Source organism: Cyanistes caeruleus, chromosome 21, assembly GCF_971803275.1.
Source record: "Cyanistes caeruleus chromosome 21, bCyaCae1.hap1.1, whole genome shotgun sequence".
In the NCBI taxonomy this organism is placed as follows: Eukaryota; Metazoa; Chordata; class Aves; order Passeriformes; family Paridae; genus Cyanistes; species Cyanistes caeruleus.
The window spans coordinates 7,569,743-7,585,987 of record NC_141721.1 but is presented as its reverse complement, the minus strand read 5'-3'; the positions used below and the strand labels follow the sequence as shown (position 1 = coordinate 7,585,987).

The 16,245-nt window shown below is 53.8% G+C and overlaps 1 protein-coding gene across 2 annotated transcripts in view; it reads left to right on the top strand.

Moving 5' to 3' along the window:
• Positions 1-5,149: 5,149 nt before the first annotated feature.
• The window catches only part of TBX4 (T-box transcription factor 4), a 35,934-nt gene continuing 24,838 nt past the window's right edge, over positions 5,150-16,245 (top strand). The window contains exons 1-3 of one of the 2 annotated variants that reach the window (XM_086860045.1): positions 5,150-5,211; positions 7,888-8,046; positions 8,852-8,946. In XM_086860045.1, coding sequence (XP_086716171.1) covers positions 7,891-8,046; positions 8,852-8,946 — 251 coding nt within the window. In that variant the 5' untranslated portion in view covers positions 5,150-5,211; positions 7,888-7,890. Of the gene's footprint in view, positions 5,212-6,202; positions 6,565-7,887; positions 8,047-8,851; positions 8,947-16,245 lie in introns of those variants that run through there. The other variant, XM_086860044.1, reaches the window with a different exon arrangement.

Sequence of the window (16,245 nt, the reverse complement as noted above, 5' to 3'; positions counted from 1 at the left end):
TCCTCTCCAGCAGCTCCACATCCGGATGAGCGGCTGTGCCTCTGCTCCAGCCTCTCCACTCTGCTGCTCCCTGCTCCCCTCTGCCCTTTGAAATCCCAGCTGCCTTCCCATGCTCTGAAAGCCTCACATCCCTAAACCTGCCCTGGGTGATTTAGCCAGGACTCGGGACAGGACTGATCTCTAGGAGGGATGCATGGCTCTCGTAGGCATCTGGCAAGGATTTAATCCCCCAGGGCCCCTGTTTGCTCCTGGCTTAGGGTTTTCTGTTCCCTCCCCATAGCTCCAGTGCTGAGCCCTGTTTTGACCTCCTGCCATGCTGTGGGTCTGGCCCTGAATGAGGGAGAAAGGGAAAAGAAAGAGGGAAAGATTCCCTCTGGGCAGCGCCGTGGGGGAAGGGGACTGGCCAAAAAGAGCAGGCTCTGCTGGGGTGTGAGGGCTTGCTGTGCTGCCTTGCTCAGGCTGTGGGTCAGGGGTTCTGGCCCCTGAGGGGGCTCTGATGGTACAACAAGGTTGGCCCTGGCCACTGGCCCTGGTTACTCTGTCAGGACATCACACTGTGCCACACTGGGGGCTTGGACAGAGTCTATGCCCAGCTCCAGTGCAGAGATGGAGCTGGTGGCTGGCTGCCTTCATTCCTCATGCTGGGAATTTCTCACCCACACCAGCATTTTTCCTCTGTTTACCCTTGAGGACAGTGATTTCCCATAGTAATAACCTCATCCCCAGCACAAATTGAATAATCACTTGGGCAGGACTTTCCCAGCCCCTCATCCCTGCATGGTGATGGATGGATGATGCCAAGGACACCGTGCAGAGCCACAACACACAACATACAACACAACACACAACACACTACACACAAAACACACAACACACATCACACAACACAGTGCACTGGGCTGGGTTTGCAATACCTTAAGGCAGTTTCTTGCTCTGATGCAAGGCTTAAGACAAGCTTCTCCTCTTTTCCTCCTGCCTGGTGACAAGTGATCCACCATGCTGTCACCTGGTGGATTTTACCTCTCATTTTTGCCCTCAGCCCAGGTGCTCCAGAGCAGCTTCACCCAGAAGGTTCCACATGTCCTCCTCCCACTCCAGCAAGGTCCCTGTAGGACACTGAGCTGCCCTGGGGCTGCTGTCCCCTCTCCATGCACACATCTGGCTGCCACCCTGACCCACACCACTGCCTGATCCCTCCTGTCCCAGCCTGTTCTCCAGGCCCCGGTGGTGCGGGTGACCCCTGGGGGTGGTGTGAGCAGAGCCACTGCCCTGCTCTCAGTGGCACAGCAGTGCTGGCAGGGCCTGCTCAGCCCCCATCTCGAGCCCATGGCTCTGCTCAGATCCCATCTTGAGCACATGGTCCTGCTCAGATCCCATCCTGAGCCCATGGCTCTGCTCAGATCCCATCTTGAGCCCATGGCTCTGCTCAGATCCCATCCTGTGCCCATGGCAGATCCTGCTCAGATCCCATCCTGTGCCCATGGCAGACCCTGCTCAGATCCCATCCTGTGCCCATGGCCCTGCTCAGATCCCATCCTGTGCCCATGGCCCTGCTCAGATCCCATCCTGTGCCCATGGCAGACCCTGCTCAGATCCCATCCTGTGCCCATGGCTCTGCTCAGATCACATCCTGTGCCCATGGCTCTGCTCAGCTCCCATCCTGTGCCCATGGCAGACCCTGCTCAGATCCCATCCTGTGCCCATGGCCCTGCTCAGATCCCATCCCGTGCCCATGGCTCTGCTCAGATCCCATCCTGTGCCCATGGTCCTGCTCAGATCCCATCCTGTGCCCATGGCAGACCCTGCTCATATCTCATCCCGTGCCCATGTCAGATCCTGCTCAGATCCCATCCTGTGCCCATGGCCCTGCTCAGATCCCATCCTGAGCCCATGGCTCTGCTCAGCTCCCATCCTGTGCCCATGGCAGACCCTGCTCAGATCCCATCCTGTGCCCATGGCAGATCCTGCTCAGGTCCCATCCCGTGCCCACAACAGAGTTTGTGGCTGCAGGAAGCAGAGCTGGGGCTGCTGTGGCACTGCAAACCAGGCTGCAGAGGAATCACCACACTCTGAGCACTGGGCTTTGTTCTCCTTTTATTTTTTAAACCTTCATTCCCATTCCAGCTCCAGCAAGTTGTAGCTTTAGGGCTCCTTTCATTAAAATAAAAAAAAAAAAAGTTATTGCAAAATAGATTGAGCTGCCTCTTTTTTTGACTTTTTTTTTTTTTTTATGTATATATGTAAATCTTGAAGTTAAATCAGCTTTGGCTGGGAAGTACCACTGGGGACTTTCTCAGTCTGACGCTCACCAGGGCAGTGATCTCTGGACTGTTCATTCTTACAAAGACTTTGCCAAGCTCATGGTAAAATCTCTTCCCTCAAAAAACGTGCAGTTGATTTGAAATGTTAGTTTTTTAGATGCTACTTTAAAAAATGGTTTTAAAAATGAGCATATTCAAAAATAAAAATCCAGAGCATTTGGACAAAATTAGGGTAAGTTTTAACAATTAAACCAATTCCACGATTGTTAGCTTTTATTTCTAAAATACTTAAACTTAAAAAATGTCTACATACGTGAATATTTGTTCATAGTTTAATTATTTCTGGATGCAAGTTTAACATAGCCGGGCTGCCATTTTGCATAGCTTTGTTTGAAATTACGAGGGGTGAGTACACTTGGTACGCTGGAATAAAATTATCAAATACCCCACCCCAAAATATTTAAAAACAAATCGAAATATGGTTCTTCGTTTGATTTACCCGGTTCCAGCGGAGCTTGGTGCGAGACTGAGCAGCACATTCGTTTACAACGTTTTAAAACATTCGTTAAAATATTTACTTAACAGTTTAAAACAAAGCCTTAGAGCCTACAAACGTGCCCAGGTCAGGGAAATACATGTGGATAATTGGGCTGAACGATTTAGAAGCAGAGAATCACTTGCATTTCAAACCGTGCATATTTCCAATACCCCCTTAGCGCATCTATTTTAGGCAGATGCTTAAGATTAAAGGGCTGCACGTCAGCCCGTATCTTACCCACGCTTCCTTGTCATCGTTTCTTTGCGATTAAATTTTGTGTTTTCCTTTTAGCCTAGAAGTGTTTGGTACCAGTCTCTTGGCAAAAGAGCCTGAGGAATGGAAGGGTAAAGAAATATGACCCAGCTGCTATGCACAATGAGGTTTGTAAGTCCTTGTATGGTATAAATAAGCATATTACACAGTTATTAGAAATTTGGCGCTGTCGCTGTTTAGAAGCAAGACTCTGATGCTGTGTAATTCCTCCCGAGTCCATGCATAACTCAGTATTAGCCTTCCACTCTTCCAGCCTTGTTACTGGCCAAATTCGGCAATTTTTTTCTCAGTACTCATCCATTCAAACCCTTCTCAGCAGTGTAAACCGGTGAGTTTCCTCTCCAGTCAGTAAATCTGTGCCAACCCACGCGGCCGAGGCTCGGTTCTGGCTTTCCCCCGGCCTCGCACGGGGCTCTGAGCCGCCGCCGTCGGGGCCGCCCGGCTCCCGGGAGCGGGCTCGGGATTCGCTTCTCCCTCGTCTCCGTCGTGGTTGGCAGCTTTTCTTGGGGGGAAAAAAGAGCAGGTTTTCTTGGGGGGGAAAAGAGCAGGTTTTCTTGGGGGGAAGAGGAGCCACGGAGAAGCGCGGAGGCTGAAGAGCGCTGGAGCATCCCGCAGAACGGAACCCACTCGGGTTTTCCCCGGCCCGCGGACTGAGTGTAACTTTGGAAAAAAAGCGAGAGTAAACTTTCATTAATCGCCGGTGTTTAGGGCCAAGGCATGAGCGAGCTCGGTGACAGTGATGAGTGGTTTGGAGCGCCGGTTCCTGAAAGCGGGGCTTATCCTCCCACTGCTCCCTTGGCTCGGCGTTGATGAGCCGTGAATAGGAGCCACCCTGCCGTCGGGGATCCGGCCGTTTATCTGCCGGGTGATGACAGTCGGGCTGCTTTCGCCTCGCCGTCAATTGCCGGAGCCTTCGGGCAGCGCACGGAGCTGCCGCAGCCGGGGGTTCTGTCCGACGAGGACTTTTCACCCCTCGGTATCGGCCTCGTCCCCGGCTCTGGGGATGAGGAAATCTGCGCCCTCCCGGAGGAACCGAGCCCAGAGCCCGCTGCGGGCAGGTGCTGTCCGGGCTCCCGGCACGGTGAGCCGAGCGCGGCTGGACCAAAGCGGGGCCGCACGGAGGGGAACGGGCCCGACCCCACCGCTCCGGCATCCCCGAACGCATCGACGGGGCTGAGGCTGGAAGGAGGCCTGAGAGTCTTTGGATTTGCTTTAATTAAATCCTCCCCACCCGGGATTGCCCCCTCTGCCCTTTTATTTTTGTTCAATGGGGGGAAAAAACCTCATTTAACATCGGGAAATTCAGGCAGCGGCCGGCATCTCTCCTATCCTAGCCGCGATTGAGGGAGGAAGGGTTGAAGGGAGACTCACCCAGACCAAGGCGAGCCCCTGCAGTCACACCGAAATTCACCTTGCCGTGGAGCCCGGCCCTCGGCAGCCGCCCCGGTCCCGCAGGTGGGAGCCGGCGGCGGGACAGAGCGCTCCAAGCGAGGGGCGGGCGCGGTGCCCGCGGCGTGCGGGGCTGGGGCTCGGGCCGGGCCCGCGGCTCAGGGGCGGCTGCGAGCGCGGAACCGGCGGGGAACCGAGCGGAGCGGGTCAGCGACAGGAGCGGCGCTCCCGGGAGCCCTCGGCTGAGCCTGACTCTGCTGCCCCTCGCCGGGACGGCTCCTGGGCCTTAGGCCCTTCTGAGTCCCCGCTCGCTCTGTGCGGGGACAGGACGGTGGCGGGTCCCCTCTCGCCCCGGTCCCTCGGGGCCGGCCGCGGCCCGCTCTCACCTGCCCCATCCCGCTGCCTCCTGCGGCATCCGCCCGCCGCTCCCAAGCTCGCATCCCCCGGCCCGCTCTGGTTCGTGCTTTGTTTTTTTTCTCTCCTTTTTTCTTTTTTTTTTTCCTTTTTTTTTTTTTTTTTTTTTTTTTTGGTAGGAGTGGGGAAAAGGTTCATTACGAGGTTGACCCCACTTTACTTTTTATTCTGCTCCTGTTCCCAATTTCGGCACCACGTGACGGTGGGAGTGAGTTTGGGTTTAAATTCACTTTCAAGAAAACCCCGATAAGACCCCAGCCCCGCCGGCCCATGGCGGGGTCCCTGTGAGCCCGGCGCTGCGGGAGCCTCGGCGCCCGCCCGGGACCCCCGGCTCGGGTAAGGGCTCCTGACGGGCAGGGCTGGGGGGGCAGGGTGCAGAGCAGAGCCTGCTGCTGTCGCGATATAGCGCGGGGATCAGCAGTGCAGCTGTCGCGACAGGCCTATGTACATCTTTCCCGCGCTGGCCTGGGCGCGGTTCGGATGTGAGGGCCGGCTCCGCGCAGGGAGGGCAGCGCTGAGGGGATGTGTGCGTGTGGGGCTTGGCAATCGCGACAGCCGAGCTGAAGTGGCCTCTTTAAGTCGCGACAGCACCGGGGAACTCTCCCGCATGGGTTCTCCCCTGCTCTGGGGGTTTGGCGTGGCGGTAGGAGCCCGGAGCAGGCGGTGCCCGTGCCGCAGGGTGAGGGAGCTCCGGTGGGCTGCTCTGAGGGGATTCTTCCCTTGCCGCCCTCACCTCGGGGCAGCCCTGACGGCCTGGCCTCGCCTTTGTTGTGGCCACACGGCCCCTGCCTGCCCTGTGGAATGGCTCGGGGCTCTCTGTCGCGACATGGAGAGGAGGGGGAGCCCTGTCCTCGTCCCCGGGCTCGCTGCGAGACCCGCAACCGAGGGCAGGCCGCAGGCTGGCGACACGGACGCTTCGGTTGCAGTGCAGGGTCAGGGAGCCCCACGCGGGTCATGGGCCCCTCCTGAGGCGGGGACCCTGCCCAGGCGTGATCCCGGCTCTTCCCCATCACCTCTCCCGGGCTACCCCGGCTCCTGCAGCGGGGTCCCGCCGAGCCGGGTGCCCTTTCAAGCACGGCCTATGCCCCCTGCTGAACCCCCGGCCTTGCCCGGCTCCCCGGCGGGCAGTGGGGAGCCCCAGGACCGTCGAGGCTGTGAGGGGGCGGTGGTGCCGAGGATGTCCCCTCTCCCCGGGCTCCTCCCGGAGCAGCGAGCGGCTCCGCTCGCCGCCAGGCCCGGCGCAGCGCCGAGGCAGGCCGGGGAAGGCCGCAGCCGGGTCCGGTGCGCTGGGGCCGGGCGGCCGCTGCCCCCGCCGGTGCCCCCCGGTGCGGACCGTCGGGCGGGCCCGGGGCCGGGCCGGGCCGGGCCGGGCGGAGCGGGCCAGAGTCGGTGTAAGGAGATGTGATTGACAGCGGCAACGTCAGCAACAGGAGGGGAAGGAAAAGGGAGGGGGGGGGAGACAAAGAGGGAGGGAGTCGAAAGGCCCCAAACTGGATCTTTATGGAACATTTTCCGCCGAGATCAAGGGAAAGTGAATCCGCGCAGCGGGGGATGCTCCGCACGCCGCTGCCATCGTGGGCCGCGGAGCCGCTCCCGGCCTGAGCGCCCCGCGGATGCCCTTCATGCCGCAGCCGCCCCCAGGCCAAGCCCGGAGTCCCCCGCTGCGCCTCCTGCCCCTCGGCCGGCCGTGTGAGTTCTCGGGGTGCGGGGGGAAGGACGGGAGGGAGCGGGGGGTCCAAAGGTGCGGGGTTCCCTGCAGCCCGCCGAGCCCCGGCCTGGGGCGGGACACCGCCGCCAGCCTGCCCCGCTGCTCCCTGCTGCTCCCCGCCAGCCAACCTGCTCCGTGCCGGGAGCACCGATCCCAGCCCGGGGCTGGAGCCTCGCCCTCGGGCTTCGCCGCGGACACCTCCCACCTGTGCCCTCCCGGTCACCCGGCTCCGCTCTGCGGTTGGACGCCGGGAAACATCCGCGCCTCGGCCGGGCTGGGGCCGCCCCGTCCCGGCACTCCGAGCCAAGCGGAGGGACCGGTGGAGCTCTCGGGGCATTGGGCCCCGTACCGTGCTCCCCGCTCGGTGCTCCCTGCCCCGGGGACTGGTCACTGGGGTGTGTGTGTGTCCGCCGCACACAGCCGGGCTCGCTGTCCGGCTCCTCGGCGAGAGCTCTCCAGGAATTCTGGTGCGAATGGAGCTGGGAATTCCAATCCCGCTCTCCCTGGAGCTCTGCTGGAGCTGCACTTTGGGGTCCCAGCCCCTCTGCACAGCCGCTGTCCCGAAGAGCGGCTCGGCCTTGGCTGCTCGGGGCAGGGACCGGGGCTGCGGGCCGGGGACAGGAGCGTTGCCTCCGGGGCCGCAGGTCCGCGGCCAGCGCCGCTTTCGGTCCCCGGGACCGGCACCCCGCAGCCTCCTCGGAGCTGCTCCCCCACCTCGCCGCCGCTGCCCGTCCGTCTGTCTGTCCGTCCGTCAAGCGGGGCGGGCGGCCGCGTCCCTTCGCGCTGTAAAAGTCGGCGTTGATGCGCGGCAGCCCCGGCGGAGCTGTCAGGCCTTATCTTTATTGGCTTTTCCCAGTCTCCGTCCAAGTTTAAGAGGGGCCCTTTTATCTCGGAGCCCAGCACTCCCCCTGTTTACACCGCCCGGCTCCGCCGCAGTGCTTCGTCTTGGAGCCCCCGCAGCCCCGACGGGACGGGGCAGAGAGACCGACCGGGCCGGGCTGCCCTTCCCGACGGGTACCGGAGGGGAGAAAGAATCGGGGCTGGGGGCTGCGGCCACATCAGACATGAGCTGTCCCGGCCTCACGCGTGGGCGGCTCTCCCGCGGGGGCTGGGGCACTGCGGCTTCCCCCGGGGCCGGCGGTGTCACATCCCAGTGTCGCCGAGTGCCGCCGCCCGACGAACGAGCACGGGCCGGCCCGGAAGGGTCTGACCTCGCAGGTGGCCGTGCCCGGGGATGGGCGAGGGGCAGGGGTTGGACGTGGCTCCCGGAGCCGCGAGCTAACTTTGCGCCTCTCTCCCCCAAGGAAATGCTCCAGGAGAAAAGCCTGTCTGAAACCGAGGAAGGGTTTCCAACAGCCCCCGCGCCCGGCCATGCGGACACCTCCGCCGGCTCCCCCGTCCTCGGCGTAGCCGGGGGGAGCAGCACGCCGCTCAGCAGCCCGCAGCTCCCCGACCCCGAGCAGGTACGCTCCGTCCGGCCCCGCATCCTGCCCTGCTGCGCCCTGACCCCGCCACCAGCCCGGCCCAGCACCGCGCATCTCCCCCGGCCACGACACGGGGAGGGATTGCGAGGAAAGCTCATTTTTCGTCACTTTTCTTTGCTTTTATTTTTTTATGTTATCATTTTATTTTTCCCGTCCGCCGCAGGCCGTCCCGGGCCCACCATCGGTGCGCAGGTCGGTAAAGGGCGAATCCGAGCACCGAAAGCCGCGGCCGGCAGGGCCCGACTCCTCCCGGGGCTGCGGCCCGGCAGAGAATTCACTGGGGTTTTTCCATCCCTAAATAAAACGCGGTTTCTGTGCCTTCGCCCCGCGCACGGCCGCACATCGCCGATGTCCCCGGCATCCCGCTGAACGCACAAAACTCGGCCCGGGACGCGGATCCGTTGTGCCCGCGGCTGCTCCTGGCCCCGGTTTTTAGGAGGCTTAGGGCGAGTCTACCCTAAGAGATTTTTTTCCCCCCACTAGGAAAAAGGAAAAAAAATAAATAAGAAAAAGAAGATTCCATTTAGCTGCAGTGTCCTGCCTGGTTGTGAAAGTCTGCAATTAAAACCGGCCTCCGTTTGTTTCTCTTATTTTTGGCAAAGGGCAGCGGAATTTTTGAGACTCCATCCTCCTCCCGCACAGGCTGGTGGCTTCGCCCGGAGCCTCGGCTGCAACGCGGGCCCTGAGTGTCCCCAACCCCCGCCCTTCCACGGCCCTTCCCAGCCCTTCTCGCAGGTTTTCTCCATCGTTTCTTACTGTTCTTATTATCTTAATTTTTTTACAGACAATAGAAAATATCAAAGTCTATCTCCATGAGAAGGAGCTATGGAAGAAATTTCATGAAGCTGGCACAGAAATGATAATAACCAAAGCAGGCAGGTTAGTGAAAATTCCCTGCAAACATGTATTGCTTCTGATCTCTATGAAATGTCCTGTTTGCTAACACTGGGTTTTGCAGAGCTGCCAGTTAGTGGCATTTAAAAGTATTATTGTGATTGCAAATTTCAGTAAGATCATTTTCTTAGTGTACACTGTACATGTGTTTGAGTGTGGCAGTTGGAATGTAGATGTAAGAAAATGTTGTGGAGTTGTTTGGAACATTTAGTCCCGATTCTCACTGGTAATGATTTTTTTTTTTTTAATTAGGAAATCAGCATAATTGTGGTTTTATTTTTTTTTCCCCACAAAGCAAACCCTCTTCCCTTTTCTGTGCCGTGCACTAAGACCTGCGCTGAGATACTCTGCACCAAAGTTTTAGCTGTACGAAGGTTCTTTTAATCTCAAAACTGAAAGAGAAACGGGTAAAAAAAAAATAAATCTGTTTTCCCTTGGAAACAAATAATTCTTTTTATCAAATCACAGCCCCCTCACAGCCAGAGAGGGAGACCAGAGCCTCACAGAGGCTTCACTTGCCCAGAGAACTCAGCCCTGCATCTGCTCAGGGCTCCTGTCCTGCCCGGGCTGCTCTGGTGGAAGATGGCAGAACTAATGTCAGAAAATCAAGAATCAGAATTAAACCTCAAACCATCACCGGCTCGGGAATCAGATAATTCCCAAGAAAATTAGGGTGTCACTGTGGGCACCGAAGTATCTGCCCTTGGCTTCTGCGGCAGCGAGCTCGCCTCGCTGCTGCTGGGAAAGAAAAACTGAGCCATTAACATTTAATTCCAGCACAGCTGAGTGGTTGTGCCGTGCCCTGTGGTTGCTTGTTTTACACCGTGCTAGCGAGCTGTGCAGCCAGACACTCAAAGAACGGGCAGAAAACAGAGAAAAAAAACCACAAATAATTCTCATGCAGTTTTTATTTCTCTGTAGTCTCTGACCCTTCGTTCAGAGCAACCGGGGCTGCTCATGAAGTGTGTGTGTGACTTTTCTCCCGTTTGCTGCTCACGCTGTGAGACCCAGCAGCCAACCCTCGGCACTGGATTTTTGGGATTGATGAGCGCTTTTCCTCTGCTTTCCCTCCGTGTTCTGTCTGGGCAGTGCTGCAGCAGCTGCTCGGTGTAGGGAAGTTGGACTCTAATAAGCGAGATATTCCCATTATTCCCCCTGGAGATGGGGTGTATGTCCCGGGAATCTTCCATTTATTTGCCGTGTGTCTGTTTTATGGAGTGATGGTGCAGGTAACTCTGTCCCTTTCACACCTTATTTTGGTGTATGAAATCTCAGGGCTCGTTCTGTGATGGGAAGAGCTGGGTTCATTTGGATGGGTCTGCTCCCTAAGTCAGCTCAGATGAGAGGATCAAGACCTCAGATATTTCACCCTTAATTTATAGTATCTGAGTGTGTCTGTGCGGAGATGTGTAATATCTGTACCAAATTCGAGACCCTAAGCATCCCAAACGTGCATGTTATCTCTCTGGAAGTCTTAACGTGGCTTGTTTAAACAGCTCCATATGGACAGGGCTCAGTCCCACATTCCTTGTCCGGTGGGGCTGCCAGTGCACCTTTCAGGAGGTAGGATGGGGGGTAGACCACAAGATATACAAAAAATTGGATTTTTTTAAGTTACCCGAGCCAAATTCTCCATTTGCAAAATTCAGTGCAGCGCCATAGAGCTAAAAGAATTAAAAAAAAAAAAAAAAAATTAAAACACTTTCGAATTTAAAAAAAATTATGAGAGAAGTGGCTGAAATGCCGATGAACAACGGGGAACAAAAGAACTTTTTTAATAATTTTTTTCCCACTGGATTCGGCTGCAAATGGTGTCAAAATGCAGGACGAGGGCTTTTATCGGTGTTTTTAGCAGCGAGGCGCAGCCCCGGAGCCCCCGCGCCGCCGGTGCCGGGAGCCGGCTCGGTCCCCCCGCTCCGGGCTGGGCTCTGCCGCAGCACCCACAGCAAAAATACACAAAATAATGAACATGAGAACAATGGAATCGCTTAAATGCCGTGGTGCCTCGTGTCTCGGTTCTTAGCCATGCCACGCGTGGCCGTGCTGAGGGCAGGGCAGCCCACGAGCCTCAATCTGCTGCTAATCCCCATGCAAAGGACAAAATGCAAATTATTGCTTCATGCAGATTTAATTTTACCCAAGCTATTTAAATAGAGAGTCGCAATAATAAACCTCCTCTTGACCCAATTAAAAAAAAAAAAAAACAAACGATGGTTAATGGAGATTTGTGTGCACTTGCATTTAGCATTGGGGGGGTGTGGAAAGAGGGAAAGCGGCTAATTGCAGGCACTAATCAGGACTCTAATCCCCCTCCCAGCAGGCACAGAGATGCCCCTGAATGCCGTTAGTTGAAATCACTTAAATGTAGGTCTGTCTGACCTCAAGGGGCACAAACGAAAAGAAATGGAAGCCTGATTTTTTTAAATTTCAAACAACAACAACAACAAAAAAAAGAGTGACTTTAATCACAAGTTCACTCAATGGAGAGGAAATGTAAAGCTCAGCGGAAGCGTTAATTCCATGGCAATGGTGTAAAATAGCTTTTTTGTATAAACAAGGCAAATATTGATAACTTAGTTGAGGGGGGAGAGGGGGAGTGATTTGTTTCGTTCTTTGTAGAGCTCCACAGAACGAGCCAACTATAAATTATCGAGAATTTAAGGCTGAGAATTACTTTAGGGGATTATTACTCCCTCTTAGGACTGATCTGTAGGAGATATTAGGAGAACACAGCAAGCTCAGCATTGAAATAGAAATCATGTTGTTGCCAAGAAAGTTTGATTTATAAAGTGGAAACATCTTTAAAATGCACTTGCTATCTTTTTAATGTCTGACTGCTTCATTGTGGGAGGGGGAAAAAAAGAGATTATTTTATATTAAAAGGATCATCAAAAGATAAAAAGTTGATGTTAGCAAAGTTCCCTGAACTCTGGAGAAAAGCGCTCGGATCCCTCAGAGCGCCCGTGGATGGGCGCCGGCTCCATCACTCAGAGCCTTCCTCTCCTTCCTCCTCTTTGAGGTTTGCTGCAATTACGGATTTCTCCTCCGGAGGATTATCTGGTGATGGTTTTAAAAGGCTGAATGTCTGCGGTGCAGAGACTGCCCCATCCCCGGCGCTGCCCGGAGCGCTGGGTACCCACGGCTGCCCGAACTGGAGGGGAACGAGAGGAAAAGCGCCCACGGGTGATCCCTTCAGGCAGTGCCCATCTCGAGGGGCGTGTTGCAGGACAGGTTTTTCGGGTGGCAGAGGGAATCCCGTTGTTTGAGCAGCCTCTCTTCGCCGAGCCCCGGCGGGGCGGCCGCTCCCGCTCCCCGCTCCAGCATCCCGCTTCCCATCCCTGCTCCCAGCGCTGCTTTCCAGGGATGGGGGAACGAATCCAGCGCCCACAGCGAGCTCGGAGTGCCTGGTTTTGGAAATAATTGTTCACAAGTCCTCGTGTGTGTGTGTGTGTGTGTGTGTGTGTGTGTGTATGTGTGTTAAAACAAACAAAAACCCCTCCAAAACCAAACCAACCAACCAAAAAAATCCCTCACCTCCAAAAAAACACTTAACCAAAAATCACCCTAAAAACCTCCAGCACCGAAAAGTTCCAGTCGATGAGATCCTGTTAAATCAAATGAATCAAATCAATCTAGATGCTAAGAAAGGGGCACAGGGTGTGTGAGAGGATGCAGATGCAGCTGCACATCTGGATTCCTCCCCTCTGGCCGCCCTGCTGTGGGGACATCGTTCTGTCGTGGCAGGGTGCACACCTTTCCCCCGGGATTTTAGGAATTCCACACTTTTGTGAAATTGTTCAAGGGGTGGGGAAAGCAGAAAGCAAATAAGGGACATCATTATAAATCTGGCTTTCTGATTTCATCCTCTCTCTTTTGTGCGCTATTATTTAACTGAACAATTGCAGATTTATTTTTTTTTTTTGTAGCTCGTGGCAAACAATTCTTTGTGAAATCTCATCTTTTGGACTTTATTTCTGCTGGAAGTTAATCTTTGCTTCACAGCCTTCCTGGCTCAGGATTTCTTCTTTCTGTTAGATTATTTATTTTGCTGTTCTCTAGTTTTTTTTCCAAGGTGCCAGTCTTTGCAATTTCTATCAAGGTATTGCCAAGGACAAACAATTTGATAAAGCTTTTGTTTCATCAGTAAAAAATGCCAGTTCACAGGATGTCTGGACACATTTTTGTGAGCAGTTCCTGAAGAGAAAATAATGTGTCATTTCTCTGTGGTAGCAGAACCGTCCCTGAGACGTAACAGGAGGTTTGAGATCCTGAATTTGAGTTTTGGCTGGAGTGCAGGATGTACACAGGTACAAAGCCAGCTTTGGTCTCTATGGTAGCAGGTTTTAAGAAGCATATGTAGGAAAATGCTGCAGAGGAAAAAAATAGAATCAATAAAACATCTTGCATGTGCGGAAAAGATGCAAATCCACTTTAGATGTTCAAGTTTCATTTTAAAAGTGGCTTATTTAAGTTTAAAAAAAAAAATCTGTTCCTAATCAACTTTAGTAAACCAAAATAAAACTAGTTTTTAGGACATCAAGGTCTGAAGAAGTATAAATGCTTTGGCTAAGCTGGTGCAGCTTTCCTGTGTGAATAATCCTTTAAAAGTTAAATTTTCCATGGCTCTGTAGGGCATATGGATGCCCAGTTCTCATTACAATTAAAGGGAAATATTTGTCCAGAATCTTTTGAGGCAGTTACAAGAATTTCTGTTGATGGTTTTTGATCCAAAAGCAAACCTTAATATCCGAGATCAACGAAGGAATGTGAGCCGTCAATTTAAAACATAGAAATAAAATAGATATTTGAGGAATGTTTCATCTGCTTGCTCCTAAATTTGGGGTCCTGGAATTATCCTGTTCAGGCAAACTCCTGCTTTTATAGAAAGAGCAGGAGTGAACTCCAATGGCTCTTGGCTCTGCTGCTAAAGTTGTCGACAGCTTTGGCAAGGGAGACAGAGCTTGTGCACACCAAGGAGGGCAGGGATGGCAGTTTGGTTCCTAATGCACTTCTCTCTTCAAGCAGCCATCCCTGCTTTCTAAAAACATGGGATGCTCACAGTTAAAGGTGTTCCCAAAGCTTTCCCTTGTGCTGGTGCTGTGGCAGGGTAAGGGGAGGCTTTGCTCAAGCCCTGATCAGCTGGGGAAGGTCCCAACCACTGCTGGGGCTCTGTCTCAAAAGCTCCTGGACACCGGGGCTGTGGCTCCATCAGTGCCAAGGCTGCCTCAGCTCCTCCCTCAGCCCACTGCCAGGGGAGCTGGGATGGAGAGGGAGAAAACCTGCCCTGAAATGCTGTTGGTGACAGTACAAACCTGCCCTGAAATGCTGTTGGTGACAGTGCAAACCTGCCCTGAAATGCTGTTGGTGACAGTGCAAACCTGTCCTGAAATGCTGTTGGTGACCGTACTCTCACCCAGGTTCTCTCTGAGGCACCTTTGTGCTGTGCTGCTGGTGCTGCTGGTGCTGCTGGTGTTGCTGGTGCTGCTGGTGCTGCTGGTGCTGCTGGCACCACCTCTCCCATGCTCCCGCACATTGGGACCTTCTGTGCTCAACTTCAGCTGCAGCAAAATGAAAGCCCAGAGAAGCAGCTCATGGTCAGGAGCCTGCCTGTGCCTCAAGTCACCATGGGGCAAAGAAGGGAAATGTTTCTAGACCATGAAAGCAGCCACCCAGCTAACCAAGTTCTCAACTATGTGAGAAACAATGTTTTATTTAAAAATGAGATGTGCTAGCCAGAAGGAAAAAATACAACCTCGCCATTCCAAAATATAAAAATCCCTTAACTGTCTGACCTTCTCATCACTAGGTCATGGTCCTGCCACCAGATAAATCTCTCCTATCTGCCCATAGACTGAGAGTTCAATGTTGCTTGTGTTAGTGACAGTGAATTTGGGGCTGAAAAATGAACTACTGATGAGAACTCCTGTTGAACCTGTATTGTTTGTTATTCTGAGGCAAGGATCTGGCATGGGCTAATCCAGCACTTCAAAGTTAACTGCTCTTACTTTGTATACAGAGCGTCATAACGGAGTGGCGTGGGTGATAAGAGAAATAAGGGACTCAGGGTTAGGATACACTGGGAAAATGGGACCCTGTTGAAAAACTCTTTGATCTCTTTAAAGTATTTTCTGAAAGCAAGAATCTATCAAAAAGGAAATGCCATTTAAGAGGCTAAAAGAAACAGCTGACATCCCCAAATTTGTTTTAATCTGCCCTGGAGAATATTATTTTTAAAGATGCGTTAAGTCAGTGGAAGAAATATTTGTCAAAAGAAGGGGAAATAGAAAAAACCTAAGAAAGGTCATCAGAATGGAGACATAGTTCTTGAATCCTCTGCACACCATTCTTTTCCCTTCTAACAATAAAGACAAGGAGAAGCATCCTCAAGCAGCAGTGGCCAGTTCTCAAGAAGAATTTGGGGTCACATCGGTCGTTACCAGGGATGCAGGTGTGTCACCTGCCTTGGTGTTCTGACGGCATTGCAGGAGGCATCTCAGCACACCCAGCAGGTTCTGAGGAGGTGGTTGCTCAGCCATGACATGACTTCTTAGCCAAGATGTTGAGTGAGCAGTTGTTTTCTGATCCTTTCACAACCTGACCCACCACAGACAGCACCTTCCCAGGCAGCACAGCACAGGAGCTTCCCAAAATCTAGTCACTGCTTTACTTGACCATCCCAAAAGCAAGGATTGTAAAAACTCTGTCTGTCTTTGAAAGTCTTTGTCTTATTGTCTTAAAAAATAGAATTTCAGCTGCTGAGCTGCTGAAGTGCTTGGGGATGTTTTTCATCCTCTTGAAAGGACGGAAGGAAGCACTCAGTAGTATCTGAAGGACCATCCACACCTCAGGGATGTGCAGTGAACACCAAGCCACGTAAATCCATGGGCTTCAGAGAGCACTGACAGCCTTTGGTGAGGACATGGCTTGAGTTGCTGAGCTGCCTGGTTCCATGCAGTTTGAAATAGAAATAGAAATACTGCTTGAATTCCCTGCTTGTGCTGGTCAGAGCCATCCCTTCCCAGCTAATGCATCCATAGGGATGTCAGGAATGGTGCTGGAATCTAAGTGCAGGTCAGATTGAATTCAGGTGAGCAGGAGGGTAGTGAGGGTTTGTTGCTGATGTGCAGTGTGGCACAGCAGAGTCACTGCTCAGATGAGTATTTGAGTTCCTCAATCAGCTCTGAGTCTCTCCACTTTCCTGGTTTGCTGCCCCCCGCCCAAAAACCAAGATTTTGTTGGACATGGGAGCTTTGCAGCCACCCATCTCTCCAGGATCAACCAGAC